The sequence below is a fragment of the Pristiophorus japonicus genome, chromosome 7 (genome assembly GCF_044704955.1).
Source record: "Pristiophorus japonicus isolate sPriJap1 chromosome 7, sPriJap1.hap1, whole genome shotgun sequence".
Classification (NCBI taxonomy): Eukaryota; Metazoa; Chordata; class Chondrichthyes; family Pristiophoridae; genus Pristiophorus; species Pristiophorus japonicus.
The window spans coordinates 353,434-368,687 of NC_091983.1; the positions used below are offsets into that span (position 1 = coordinate 353,434).

Sequence of the window (15,254 nt, forward strand, 5' to 3'; positions counted from 1 at the left end):
CATAAGTTCAAACTTTGCAGATGACACAACATTCAGAAATGTAGTAAACAGTGAGGAGTATAGTAACAGACTTCAGGAGGACGTAGATAATGAGATAATGAGGGGACTCGACAAGGTGGATGCAGAGAGAATATTTCCACTCATAGGGGAAACTAAAACTAGGGGACATAGTCTTAGAATAAGGGGCCGTCCATTTATAACAGAGATGAGGAGAAATTTCTTCTCTCAGAGGGTTGTAAATCTGTGGAATTCTCTGCCCCAGAGAGCTGTGGAGGCTGGGTCGTTGAATATATTTAAGGTGGAGATGGACAGATTTCTGAGCGATAAGGGAGTAAAGGGTTATGGGAAGTGGAGCTGAGTCCATGATCAGATCAGCCATGACCTTATTGAATGGCGGAGCGGGCTCGAGGGGCTGTCTGGCCTACTCCTGCTCCTATTTCTTATTTTGTTATGTTATGTAGAGACACTGGTGAAATGGGCAGACACATGGCAGATGACTTGGACAGGTTGGGTGAGTGGGCAAATACATGGCAGATGCAGTATAATGTGGATAAATGTGAGGTTATCCACTTTGGTGGCAAAAACAGGAAGGCAGAATATTATCTGAATGGTGACAGAGGAAAAGGGGAGGTGCAACGAGACCTGGGTGTCATGGTGCATCAGTCATTGAAAGTTGGCATGCAGGTACAGTAGGCAGTGAAGGCGGCAAATGACATGTTGGCCTTCTTAACGAGAGGATTTGAGTATAGGAGCAGGGCGGTCTTACTGCAGTTGTACAGGGCCTTGGGTGAGGCCACACCTTGAATATTGTGTACAGTTTTGGTCTCCTAATCTGAGGAAGGACATTCTTGCTATTGAGGGAGTGCAGCGAAGGTTCACCACACTGATTCCCGGGATGGCAGGACTGACATATGAAGAAAGACTGGATCGACTAGGCTTATATTCACTGGAATTTAGAAGAATGAGAGGGGACCTCATAGAAACACATAAAATTCTGACAGGATTGGGCAGGTTAGATGCAGGAAGGATGTTCCTCACGTTGGGGAAGTCCAGAACCACGGGTCACAGTCCAAGGATAAGGGGTAAGCCATATAGGACCGAGATGAGGAGAAACTTCTTCACTCAGAAAATTGTGAACCTGTGGAATTCTCTACCACAGAAAGTTGTTGAGGCCAGTTCGTTAGATATATTCATAAGGGAGTTAGATGTGGCCCTTATGGCTAAAGGGATCAAGGGGTATGGAGAGAAAGCAGGAATGGGATAATGAAGTTGCATGATCAACCATGATCATATTGAATGGTGGTGCAGGCTCGAAGGGCCAAATGACCTGCTCCTGCACCTATTTTCTATGTTTCTATGAACTAAATGGTACAATGTTAAAGGGGGTTCTGGAACAGAGTCCTGGGGGCATATGCACAGAAATATTTGAAGGTGACAGGACAATTTGAGAAGGCCGTTACAAAAGCATACGGGATTCTTGGTTTTATTAATAGAGGTATAGAATACAAAAGGAAAGAAGTTATGCCAAACCCTTGTAAAACTCTGGTCAAGCCTCAGCTGGTGTATTCTGTCCAATTCTGGGCACCACACTTTAGAAAGGCATTAGCGAGGGTGCATTAGAGATTTTCTAGAATGATACCAGGGATGAGGGACTTCAGTCATGTGACGAGACCGCAGAAACTCGGATTGTTCTCCTTAAAGCAGAGCGGGTTAAGAGGAGACTGGAAGAGAGGTGTTCAAAATCATGAACGGATTTGATAGAGTAAATAAGGAGAAACTATTTCGAGTGGCAGGAGGGTCGGTAACCAGAGGGCACAGATTTAAGGTGCTGGGCAAAAGAAGCAGAGGCGACGTGAGGATTTGGTTTTTACGCAGCGGGTTGTGATGATCTGGAATGCAGTGCCTGAAAGGGTGGTGGAGGCAGATTCAATTAAAACTTTGAAAAGGAAATGAATCAGATAAATACTTGAAATAATTAGATGAATACAATGCAGGGCTAATCGGGACAGAGGCAGTGAGTGGGATTCATTGGATAGTTCTTTCAAAAAGCCGGCACAGGTAGTGTTCGATGCCAAGCCACATAAGGAGATATTAGGGCAGGTCGCCAAAAGCTTGGTAAAAGAGGTAGGTTTTAAAGCCTGTCTTAAAGGAGGAGAGAGAGGTACAGAGGAGGAGAATTCCACATCTTAGGGCCCAGGCAGCTGAAGGCATGGCCAGCAACGGTGGAGCAATGTAAATCAGGGATGCACAAGAGGCCAGAATTGGAGGAGAGCAGAGATCACCGAAGGGGGAGAGAAGGTTACAGAGAAAAGGAGGGGCGAGGTCATGGAGGGATTTCAAAACAAGAATGAGCATTTTAAAATCAAGGCGTTGGTGGATCAGAGTCAATGTGGGTCAGCAAGCACAGGTTGAACGGGACTTGGTGCGAGTTAAGATACGGGCAGGCGAGTTTTGGATCACCTCAAGTTTACAGAGGGTGGAAGGTAGGAGGCCAGCCAGGAAAGCAGTGTGTAAAATAACATCGAAAGATAGAATGTAGTTACCTCCAGGACAGGACACATCCCAAGTGGTGCTGGAAATAACTCACCATCAGGTAAGACTGATGTCCTATGTGCCTTCACATATAATCTATATAAGCTTTTACAGAAAAACAGGATACATCTCTCAAGATCATAAATGTTTACGTCACAAGTTGTGATTTGGAGACAATTTCTCATGGTCATACTTATGATTTCATGAACACATTTAAAAGATGAAAGGTTTTCGTATTATTGTATTCCTAGTAACTAATACTTGTTTATACTCAAAAAGGCAGCATTACTCTATGTATGACCTCTGCTGTTTCTCCTCAACCACCAAACCTCCCACCAAGTTCTCCCAGCCCTGAACTCGTATTTCCCTCTAGTTTCTCTCCCATCTCCGCTCATATCTCCACTCATCCACAAGACCCATCTCCAGCTCTCTGGACCCCATTCCTACCCAACTGTTTGCCCATCTAACTTCCCTCCCTGGCCGACATTGTAAATGGCTCCCTCTCCTCCTGTACTGTCACCTCCCTTTCAGAAATCACCCTCCGCAAAAAACACACTCTTAACCCTTCTATCCTGCAACCCCAACCTCCCTATCCACTCCAAAATCCTTGGACATTTTGTTTGCTGCCAAATCTGTGGCCATCTCTCCTGCTACTGAATCTTTCTAAGTACCTTCACCACAAGGACTGTCTTAAAGGAGGAGAGGTAGAGAACGAATAATTTAATTCAAAAAATAGGTTTCCATCACTCCCTTGGCACATAACAGCCCTTAACCAAAGTCACAAATGGCATCCTCTGTGCCTGTGGCCATGGTGCACATTCCCTGCTCACCCTCTCTGCATCCTTTGACACAATTGACTGCACCATTCTGCTCCAACACTTCTTCTCCATGGTCTAGCTCAGTAGGACTGCACATACCTCTTCAGTCGCAGCCAGATCTCCACCAACACCTGCTTCTCTTCCAATACCCGCAACATTAGCCCTGGAGTCCTCTAAAGATCCATCCAGGGCTCCCTCCTCTTCCTCATCACCATGCTGTCCCTTGGCAATATCCACAAACACAGAGCCACCTTCAACATGAATGCTGATGACACCCAGCTCTACCTCTCCATGCCTCCACTACTTCAGTGCTGTCAGGCCACTTGGCCGATATCCAGTCTCTGATGAACTTCAATTTCCTCCAGGGTAAACATTCCTAGGCCTGCCAAAAAGTCCGTACTCCCACCACCAACTCCATCCCCACCTCCTCGGCCACCATCTCAGATTGAACCAGACTGTTCACAACCTCTTCGTCCTGTCCGATCCCAAGTTGAGCTCCTGACCCCTCTCCAGCACAGAGACCGCCTATTTACACCTCTGTGACATCGCCTACCTCTCGCCTAAAACCTTCACTCTTGCCTTTGTCTCCAGACTTGACTGTACAAATGCTCTCCTGGCCAGCTCCCACTTTCCACTCTCCGTAAACTTGAGCTCATCCAAACTCTGCTGCCCATGTCCTAACCTGCAAGAAATCCAATCACCCTTCACTGCAGACCTGCATTGACTCCCAGCTCCCCCCAAACCTCAAAGTTATAATCACCACTAATAGCACTATTCTTATCAATAAGGTTGAGTCTCTTTCCCTCCCGCCCCACCTAACAAACTCTCCCATACCTTGTAGAACCTTTACTGCTGAATGAGAAAGCAGATCTTTGCACTATGCAGCTGCACACTAATGAAATATAACGTAATATGTGAAAGCTGTCATTGAGGCAAGATAAACATCACTCACAAAATGGAATATTTACTCATGAGCGACTTTCACGAGTAATACAGCAAGCTTCACTTATGGAGATATTTATTAGATGTTAATGTTGGACAGGCAGGATACATCCAAAAACAGTACTTCAACACTTCAATAAAATCCAGATTCCAAACTGCTAGTTTTATTTGCAGCTATTGTATGTCTCAGGATTCACCTCCCTCAATCATTAAGTCACGGAAAATTGTAAGAACACGAGTGCATACCTTGAGTGGACCTTTGATGTGATCATCCTGTACTTCCACGGTTGATGAATCATGTTTGAATGTTACCTTTAAATAAAGCACAATTTCCAAAACAATAGTAAGCACGAGTGAAAATCTGACAAGCGCGTCAAAGATTTACATGAGCCTATTCTGGTAATGCAACAGTTAACTTTCCTCGACAATCAACCCAGTCGATGACTTGTCAATGCTGTGTCACTTCACAAGAAATAAAAGCCATTATTATATATGACAAAAAATACATTACAGCCTTAACCACAGGTCGAGGGCATCTTAAACAAAATTGCACGGGAGGTTATCCATCCCGTTCTTCAAAGAAAACAGTGAAAACCATTATACCCTAAATACAAAACAGCTTTCGCCATGTAGTAGTCACTCCGAATAATCACATTATGGGGGTTCTAGAAGGATAAGGGCAGCAGGCACACGGGAACACCACCATCTCTAAGTTCCCCTCCAAGTCACACACCACCTGACCTGGAAATATATCGCTGTTCCTTCATCGGCGATGGGTCAAAGTCCTAGAACTCCCGACTTAACAGCACTGTGGGAGCATCTTCACCTCACAAACTGCCGCAGTTCAAGAAAGGGGCTCACCAGCACCTTCTCAAGGGCAACTCCGGATGTGCAATAAATGCTGGCCTTGCCAACGATGCTCACATCCAGAGAATGAACATTAAAAAACTGTTCGAAATTGGCACTCCCACCACAGAATTTCAGTGCTGAGACAGCATTGAGAATTTGAGTGCAAAAGTTGATTCATCTACAACATTTCATGTCCTTAATAGATGGAGAATTGTTCTGGGTGCGCTCATCTGGAATCCAAATTCCTGACGTGCACACCCATTACGCATGACTCTGCACTCAGAACGTTTATTCCTTTTCTGATTTTGATGTGCACCAAAAGTAACCACAACCAAGAGTCACCCACAAGACCAACAAGTCATACCTAACTCATCAGAAAACATGCTGACCAGATATGAGACAAAGGCCTCCATAAGATCCAATTCGAACATCTCTGCGTTTCGAATAGTTCAGTATACCGTGGAATACAAGTTGCTTCTCATGTCATGAACACAGCTGGATTTTCGTAAATCATATTAGCAATTCAACATTTGACAAGGTAGACAGACATGGAATAACACGAGTGTGAATGGGATGAGGCTCTGATGCCACACCTCTGCCCATTCCCCCCTCTGGTATCTGCTGCCCCCAGAGCACCCCTTTAAAGCGTTCGGTGTTGCACTCTGATTGGGCGACGAACATGGTGCGGAGGGTGAAAATGTTTGCGCTGGAGGCGTGTCAACAAATGGAGCTACAGTTCCAGCTGGGTTTGCTGAAGTCGCAAATTATTTGAACATAGCAAGTTCTGGAAGATTAATAGTTTTAAAATAACTCCAAACCAGGAGTTGAAGAACACTCAATTCTTCTCTACATCAGGCCTCTTTTATTCCTATATTATAGAATCATGGAATAGTATAGGAGGCCATTTGGCCCATCGACTCTACGCTGGTCGGGAAAAATAAATCTCTGATCCCCTCAAGCTACCAAAACCAGTCTATTGCCTTCGCCGTCTCAAGGCTCTCTTTCCTATATTCGTTATTTTATGCTTAATTAATAAAATTTGCTGGGCAACCAGTGAACCTGCACACCATTCTGCAGCTCACATCTCCACAACTGGTCGTGCAGCCAATTAGAAGACCAAACATTAAGAGTTTGTTATGGATCCCATCACCTGAACACCCAGGTCAAGCTCAGGGTTTTCTTTGGGCTACCCTTTATAAGTATGAAGTACCAAACAAGGTAACCCAGCCAGTTCCATGCTGGAGAGGGGCTTTTTGTTTTGCTAAAGTCACAGAGTGCCTGGGTACAGTACCACAGTCACTGAGTGGCAGTCCTCTGGTAGGCTATTTGACTGTCGAGTGCATCACACCCACAGTTCATCCAGCCCCTCATACAACATCGACACACACAGGCCAACAGGGCTCGCTGGATAGCAATCAAGAGCAGGAACTCCCAGGCTTAATCATCGCCTCCTTAACCCAGGAGCATGCAGATCAATTGCAGAGGCTCAGCTACTGCACCAGGCTGAGATGTGCTGACTCAGCACATGCTGAGAATAAAGACTCCAGATTTTTTGGTCTGTATGGTTCCTACAATACTAATTGGCGCCTTCACCTACTGTTCCCCGAGGGAGCCTGCAAAGACTTGCCGCAGTACAAGGGTTAAGGATTCTGCACAGAGATAGTTGAAGGGCACAAATTTCTTCACTTTCTCTTTCAGATGAGATGTTAAACCGAGGTCTGCTCTCCCAGGCAGACGTAAAAGATCCCATGGCACTATTTCGAAGAAGAGCAGGGGAGTTATCCCCGGTGCCCTGGCGAATATTTCTCCCTCAATCTGCTCATTATCACATTGCTGCTTATGGGCAATTTAGCTGCCGTGTTTCCTACATTACAACAGTGACTACACTCCAAAAAGTGCTTCATTGGCTGTAATGCTCTTTGGGACATCCGGTGGTCATGATTGGCGCTATATAAAGACGTCTTTCTCCAAAGAGGCTGTCCGTCTCCACTCACCAAACTGTAGTCAGCCAACTCCTCAGCTTTCTGCATCTCCCTACACCACCTCGCCACTGCAGCACAGCCCACACTGGGAATTCAGGGACATGGGGAAGGAAGGGAGGAAGACAGAAGAATGGTTTCCAACCATTCTATGCAGCCACAGAGTAACCCTGCAATGCGTTGTACTACCACCCTTAGCCACTGCAATTACGGACACACAATACTACAGTGCTGCAAACTGCAGTGACATACCATAGTTCCAATTGTGTGACTCAATAGTTGGAGCTTTGCCATCCATTACTGTCTGCCATGACACATATCACCAGGAGATACAAAGGCATTGACAAAAGAAATGCAGCCCCCTTCCTGAAAAACCATGCTTCAAGGTCACAACACATCCCACTGCTTATGATATCACTTGACCCCCATGATGCCTTCTGCTTATCCTCCAGTGAGTGGACTGCAACGAAGCTAGTAAAAAGGTTTTTGTGATAGCAACACTATTTCAATAAAATCACCCATCAAAGGTGTACTTTCAAAAGATTTATAAAAGTCAAATCATTGGATTACATTTAGACAACTGCTTCCACCTCACACCACTGTGGAAAAGAATATATAGCTAGCTTGATATACCCTGTATGAGAATGAGACTGAGAGAGACAGAGCGAGCGAGACATAGAGAGAACCAGAGAGAGAGAGAGAGAGAGAACCAGTCAGAGAGAGAGAGAGAGAGAGAGAGAGAGAGAAAAAGAGAGAGAGAGAGAACCAGTCAGAGAGACAGAGAGAGAGAGAGAACCAGTCAGAGAGACAGACAGAGAGAGAGAGAGAGAGAGAGAGAGAGAGAGAGAATTTTGCTGCTAAATTCTCATTTACCAACTGGTCAGTGGGAAATTGCAACTGGTAACTCACAGGATCCCTTTTGTTCAGTTGTGTTAAACGCAAATCAGAATGCCAGCAAAGAAAATATGTGTACATACATGCACACATATGTACAGACTTACAATGGTATAGAAAATTATGAATGAAAGCTGCCAAACAACTACTACTGATAAATGATACTATCAAAAATCAACAAACAGCCGTCAAAATAAATTCGCAAGCAGAAAAGGAAGCAAAATATTTCTGCTAACCTTTTTGACTGCCACCTTATTTCTCTTTAATCAAAGTAGTTAACACTGGAACTTTCTCACAAAAAAATTATTTCATTCACAGAAATTCATGAAACAAACCAATACATTGCCTTTTCTGTGTTAGAAATTTGTGCAGCAAGCCCCTACTCCACACCTCCTCCCCGTCCCCCCACCTGAAAAAGCCTGCACATTTGGAGGCACCTGGGACTTAAACACAAAATAATTCATTTTTAAATGAATAACTGTAAAACAGATTGTGCCAGGATGTGTTTATTGAAAGCTCGATTCTCTGCTCTGACCTGTGATTTTGTTCAGCTATGGGCAGACTTAGAAGGTGGATGTGAATTTGACTTTTTTCCCCTACAAAACATCCAAACAAGTAAACCAACAACTTTTGAATTGCGCCTGAGGAAGAACGATGACACTATATTCAATGAAGTATTGATGCATTACCCTGTATTTTTAAGTTTTCAAATTCTGTGACTGCAACTTGTAAATGAGGGTTAACAAGTTAATGTTTACTTGCAGCACAGGGGAAATTACTAAAAAAAAAGCCCATCTCAAAAGTACCACTTATCTATTAAGTTTACCGATCCAATATCTGACTGGGTAAATGCCAGTCAGTACCACAGAGAAACAACGAATCAGCATTGTAATGGCTCAACTTATTTTCCCAAAGCAACCATTCAGAATTGGCAAATGGCAAAAACTAGCCAACACAATCAGTCCAACAATGATCTGAGCTTGGTTTAATCCTCCATCTAGATTCGTCAGAACACAAGAAATGGGAGCAGGAGTAGACCATTCGGCCCCTCGAGCCTGCTCCGCCATTCAATATGATCATGGCTGATCTGATCCTGGCCTCAACTCCACTTCCCCACCCGCTCCCCGTAATCCTGAATTCCCTTATCATCCAAAAATCTGTCTATCTCCGCTGCAAATATATTCAATGACCCAGCCTCCACAGCTCTCTGGGGGAAGAATTCCAAAGAAGAAATTCCTCCTCATCTCCGTTTTAAATAGGCAACCCCATATTTAGAAACTATGTCCCCTAGTTCTAGATTCTCCCACAAGTGGAAACATCCTCTCAGCATCCACCCTGTCGAGCACCTTATATGTTTCAATAAGATCACCTCTCATTCTTCTAAACACCAATGAGTATAGGCCCAATCTGCTCAACCTTTCCTCATTGGACAACCAGTTAGATGGCTGAAAATATACAGATGTAAAATTTCTAACATCTGACACCGACCAGAATTAAACTGTCATAAAAGGCTTATTTTGCTGTAAATTGGTGGGAATTGCTTCTCATGATCTGAATTAAGTCACTAGAGACCATGTGGGAGCCAAACACAGCAAGACCTGGCCTGCCAGCTCATTCTCTTGGAGTGTAGTCACTGTTGAAATGTAGGAAACACACAGCAAGCTCCCACAAACAGCAATGTGACAATCATAGAATCATAGAATGGGTACAGCACAGAAGGCCATTCGGCATGTCGAGCCTGTGCTGGCTCTCTGCAAGAGCACTTCAGTTAGTCCCACTCCCCCGCCCTTTCCCCGTAGCTCTGCATTTTTTTTTCCTTCGGGTACTAGCCAATTCTCTTTTTAAAGCCACAAAAAAGGGAATTGGATAAGTACCCGAAGGGGGAAAAAAAAAATCATAAAATAATGACCAGATAACCTGTTTCAGTGCTGTTGGTTGGGGGATAAATATTGGCCAGGACATCAGGGATAACTCCCCTGCTCTGCTTCAAAATAATGCTTCTCATGATCTGAATTAGTCACTAGAGACCATGTGGGAGCCAAACACAGCAAGACCTGGCCTGCCAGCTCATTCTCTTGTCCACCCAGTTGGGGTACATCAGCCTGAGCTGCATCATGTGCCCTCAGTGCAACTGGTCACAACCTCCAAGGCTATCTTGTGCTGCCTGCTTGCTCACCCACCCACCCACAAGTGTACCTGTCACACCGAAAGAGTTTATCATCTCATCCAAAAGACGGCACCTCCGACAGTACAGCACTCCCTCGACATCAGCCTAGATTTGTGTGCTCAAGTCTCTGGAGTGGGACTTGAACCCAGAAATAAAGAGGTGAGAGAGAAATGGACATTGAGAGAAAAAGGGAGGAAAAGAAAAAGACAGACAGAACGAGAGACAAACAGCAGATTTATTTTGTAGACTTATCAACATTCTTAGTGAGAGGGGTATGACAGGCTTAGGATTTTGGGCAATAATTGACCCATAAACACTGGATCATTGGATAGTCTGTGGTGATATTTAGTGTCAAAGATGGACATGTTGCTCGAGAGAGAGAGCTTAAAAACAGAAAAAATAAAATATTTTGTCCCCAATGCAGTGATCACACTTGAAACATCATGGTTTCCCTCCAGCATATATGACCCATTGCAAAATAAAAAAATTAGAATGGCTAAGCGGGAGCAAGGAGGAGGAAATAGTAGCAGAATTTAATAGATATTTAGAAAGTAAGCAACATGTAAAAAGAAAGGGTAGGCCGATTAGAGATGAAACAGAAACTCTCCGATGGAGAATAAAGGAGGTGGAGATACCTAAGATCATGCCCCCTAGTTCTCGTCTCTCCTATCAGTGGAAACATCCTCCCTTCATCCACCTTGTCAAACCCCCTCCATAATCTTTTACGTTTCGATAAGATCACCTCTCATTCTTCTGAATTCCAATGAGTAAAAGCCCAACCTTTCCTCTTAAGTCAACCCCCTCATCTCTGGAATCAACCTTATGAACCTTCTCTGAACAAGTATATCCTTTCGTATATAGGGAAACGAAAACTGCACGCAGCATTCCAGGTGTGGCCTCACTAATACCCTGTACAACTGTAGCAAGACTTCTCTGCTTTTATACTCCATCCCCTTTGCAATAAAGGCCAAGATTCCATTGGCCTTCCTGACCACTTGCTGTCCTGCATACTAACCTTTTGTGTTTCATGCACAAGTACCCCTAGGTCCCGCTGTATCGCAGCATTTTGCAATCTTTCTCCATTTAAATAAATTGCTCTTTGATTTTTTTCTGCCAAAGTGCATGACCTCACACTTTCCAACATTATACTCCACCTGCCAAATTTTTGCCCACTCACTTAGCCTGTCTATGTCCTTTTGCAGATTTTGTGTGTCCTTCTCATGCATTGCTTTTCCTTCCATCTTTGTATTGTCGGCAAACTTGGCTACGTTACACTCAGTCCCCTCTTCCAAGTCGTTAATATAGATTGTAAATAGTTGGGGTCCCAGCACTGATCCCTGCGGCACCCCACTAGTTACTGATTGCCAACCCGAGAATGACCCATTTATCCCGACTCTCTGTTTTCTGTTTGTCAGCCAATCCTCTATCCATGCTAATATATTACCCACAACCCTGTGAACTTTTATCTTGTGCAGTAGCCTTTTGTGTGGCACCTTGTCAAATGCCTTCTGGAAGTCCAAATACATCACATCCACTGGTTCCCCTTTATCCACCCTGTTCGCTACATCCTCAAAGAACTCCAGCAAATTTGTCAAACATGACTTCCCCTTCATAAATCCATGCTGAGTTTGCCTGACCAAATTTTGCTTTTCCAAATGTCCTGTTACTGCTTCTTTAATAATGGACTCCAGCATTTTCCCAACCACAGATGTTAGGCTAACTGGTCTATAGTTTCCTGCTTTTTGTCTGCCTCCTTTTTTTAAATAGGGGCGTTACATTTGCAGTTTTCCAATCTGCTGGGACCTCTCCAGAATCCAGGGAATTTTGGTCAATTACAACCAATGTACTATCCCTGCCGCTACTTCTCTTAAGAGCCTAGGATGCAAGCCATCAGGTCCAGAGGATTTATCCGCCTTTAGTCCCATTATCTTACGGTCCCAGTACCTCAGCCACATTTATATATCAATTGCATAATTAAGGTATTGTGTCTTACATGATATAACACTCTGGTTATTATAAAATAGCATGTGCCTAGCTCACCATGATCAATTCCAGGGGAGATCTCTGTAAATATGTTAAACATTGTGTGTCTGGTATATATTACACTTTAAGTAGGCCTACAGCACATGTTTTTCTGATTGATTAGGCCAGGACGGCAATTATTGCCCATCCCCAACTGCATTTGAGAATATGGTGGTGAACTGCCTTTTTGAAACGCTGCAGTCCGTGATGTGAATGTGCTCTCACAGTGCTGGCTTTGTCGTAGCAGTTTGATACAACTGAATGGCTTGCTAGGCCAGTTCAAAGACAGTTAAGAGTCAACCACATTGTTGTAGGTCTGGAGTCACATATGGGCCAGACTGGGTAAGGACGGCAGATTTCCTTCCCTAAAGGGAATCAGTGAACCAGTTGGGTTTTTACGGCAATCATGGACCAGGCCAACATCCCCAGCATTGAAGCACTGACCACACTTGATCAGCTCTGCTGGGCAGGCCACGTTGTTCGCATGCCAGACACGGGACTCGCAAAGCAAGCGCTCTTCTCGGAACTCCTTCACGGCAAACAAGCAGAGGAAATGTTACAAGGACACTCTCAAAGCCTCCCTTATAAAGTGCAACATCCCCACCGACACCTGGGAGTCCCTGGCCAAAGACCGCCCTAAGTGGAGGAAGTGCATCCGGGAGGGCGCTGAGCACCTCGAGTCTCGTCGGCGAGAGCATGGAGAAATTAAGTGCAGGCAGCAGAAAGAGCGTGCGACAAACCTGTCCCACCTGTGACAGAGACTATGGTTCTCGTATTGGACTGTTCGGCCACCGAAGAACTCACTTTAAGAGTGGAAGCAAGTCTTCCTCGATTCCGAGGGACTGCCTGTGATGATCAACATCATCACTGATACTAGCTTTTTAAAAATTCAATATTTATTTAATTAACTGAATTTAAATTCCCCAGCTTCCATGGTGGGATTTGAACTCATGTCTCTAGATCATTAGTCCAAGCCTCTGGATTACTAGTCCAGTGATGTTGCCAATATGCTACCGTGCCGATAATGTGATGTACACACAACGTTTTCAGAATAAAATGTGAGCCGGACACAAATTGCTACGGCGGGGATTACAGCACCAGAGCACACGGAAGAGAACATTGCAAAAGCAGAATCCTGCTGCTAGAGTTAAGGAACAAAAGGGAACTGTGACCCTGTTGGGAGCGTACAATTTATCTCCGAACTGCAGTAAGGAGGTCGAGGAAAACGGATGCTGACAAATTTGAGAAACATGCAGAAACAACTGGGCCACAATAATGGGAGACTACAATTACCTGGAATATAGATTGGGATAAACGTTATGCAAATAGTAACAAAGGGGAGTGTTTAATATATAGATTGATCTGTTTTAAGTCCAAACAGAAAGGAGGCAGGATCTAGTTCTAAGAACTATTAGTATTCTTGGAAATTAAATGGGGAAAGTTTGTCAACAAAAATGAAAGACTTGCATTTATACAGCGCCTTTCACGACCTCCGGATGTCCCAAAACCAATGAAGTACTTTTTGAGGTGTAGTCACTGTTGTAATGTGGGAAAAGCTGCAGTTCCCACAAACAGCGATGTGATAATGACCAGATAATCTGTTTTTAGTGATGTTGATTGAGGGATAAATATTGGCCAGGACACCAGGGATCTTCGAAATAGTACCATAGGTTCTTTTACATCCACTTGAGAGAGCAGACGGGACCTCGGTTTACATCTCATCCGAAAGACAGCACCTCCGACACTGCATCCATCATCATCATAGGCAGTCCCTCGAAATCCAGGAAGACTTGCTTCCACTCTAAAAGTGAGTTCTCAGGTGACTGAACAGTCCAGTACAGGAATTACAGTCTCTGTCACAGGTGGGACAGACATTGAAGGAAAGGGTGGTTGGGACTGGTTTGCCGCACGCTCCTTCCGCTGCCTGCGCTTGGTTTCTGCATGCTCTCGGCGATGAGACTCGAGGTGCTCAGCGCCCTCCCGGATGCTCTTCCTCCACTTAAGGCAGTCTTTGGCCAGGGACTCCCAGGTGTCGGCGGGGATATTGCATATTATCAAGGAGGCTTTGAGAGTGTCCTTGAAACGTTTCCTCTGCCCACCCAGGGCTTGCTTGCCATGTAAGAGCTCCGAGTAGAGCGCTCGCTTTGGGAGTCTTGTGTCGGTCATGCGGACAATGTGGCCCGCCCAACGGAGCTAGTCGAGTGTGGTCTGACTGTGAAGCACTTCCTCAGCACTGCAGTGTCAGCTTAGACTTTTGTGCTCAAGTCCCTGGAGTTAACATAAGAACATAAGAAATAGGAGCAGTAGTCGGCCATACGGCCTCTCGAGCCTGCTCCGCCATTTAATACGATCATGGCTGATCCGATCATGGACTCGGGTCCACTTCCTGCCCGCTCCCCATAACGCCTTGTTCCCTTATCGAGTTGGGACTTGAACCGACAACCTTCTGACTCCGAGGCGAGGGTGCTACTAACTGAGCTTGGCTGATTAGATAAAGTAAGGAGAACATTTAAGAAATAGCAGCCATAACTAGTTCGCTTCAATGTATAAAAATTGAAAAAGAAAAGGAACAGTTGAAGGTAAGCAGAAAAAGCAGATTTCAACAAGATAAAAAAGGGAACTAACTCAAACAAACAGCAAAGAAAAATTGAAGGTAACACAGTCGTCAAATCAATGGGGAACTTTCAAACAGGGTAGAGATGAGGCATATTCCGATAAGGAGTACAACAAAAGCTGGAGGTCGTTGGATACGCAGAGAAATTCAAATTACAATGAGATTTTTTAAAAGGCTTATGTCAAATCCAGTGCTATGAATGCAAACGAAAATCAAGCAGACTACAGAATATAGAGGGGTAAGCAAAATTAAAAAATTAGAATGGCTAAGCGGGAGCAAGAAGGAGGAAATAGTAGCAGAATTTAATAGATGTTCAGAAAGTAAGCAACATGTTAAAAGAAAGGGTAGGCCGATTAGAGATGAAACAGAAACTCTCCGATGGAGAATAAAGGTGGTGGAGATACGAAAGGACTATTTTGTTTTTTTAAACCAAAAAA

At 44.4% G+C, this 15,254-nt stretch overlaps 1 protein-coding gene across 2 annotated transcripts in view; it reads right to left on the reverse strand.

Moving 5' to 3' along the window:
* Positions 1 to 15,254, reverse strand: part of arid4b (AT-rich interaction domain 4B) — a 212,052-nt gene that overhangs the window by 167,427 nt on the left and 29,371 nt on the right. For both annotated transcript variants that reach the window (XM_070884649.1, XM_070884648.1), the window contains exon 4: positions 4,539 to 4,604. In XM_070884649.1, coding sequence (XP_070740750.1) covers positions 4,539 to 4,604 — 66 coding nt within the window. The remainder of the gene's footprint in view (positions 1 to 4,538; positions 4,605 to 15,254) is intronic.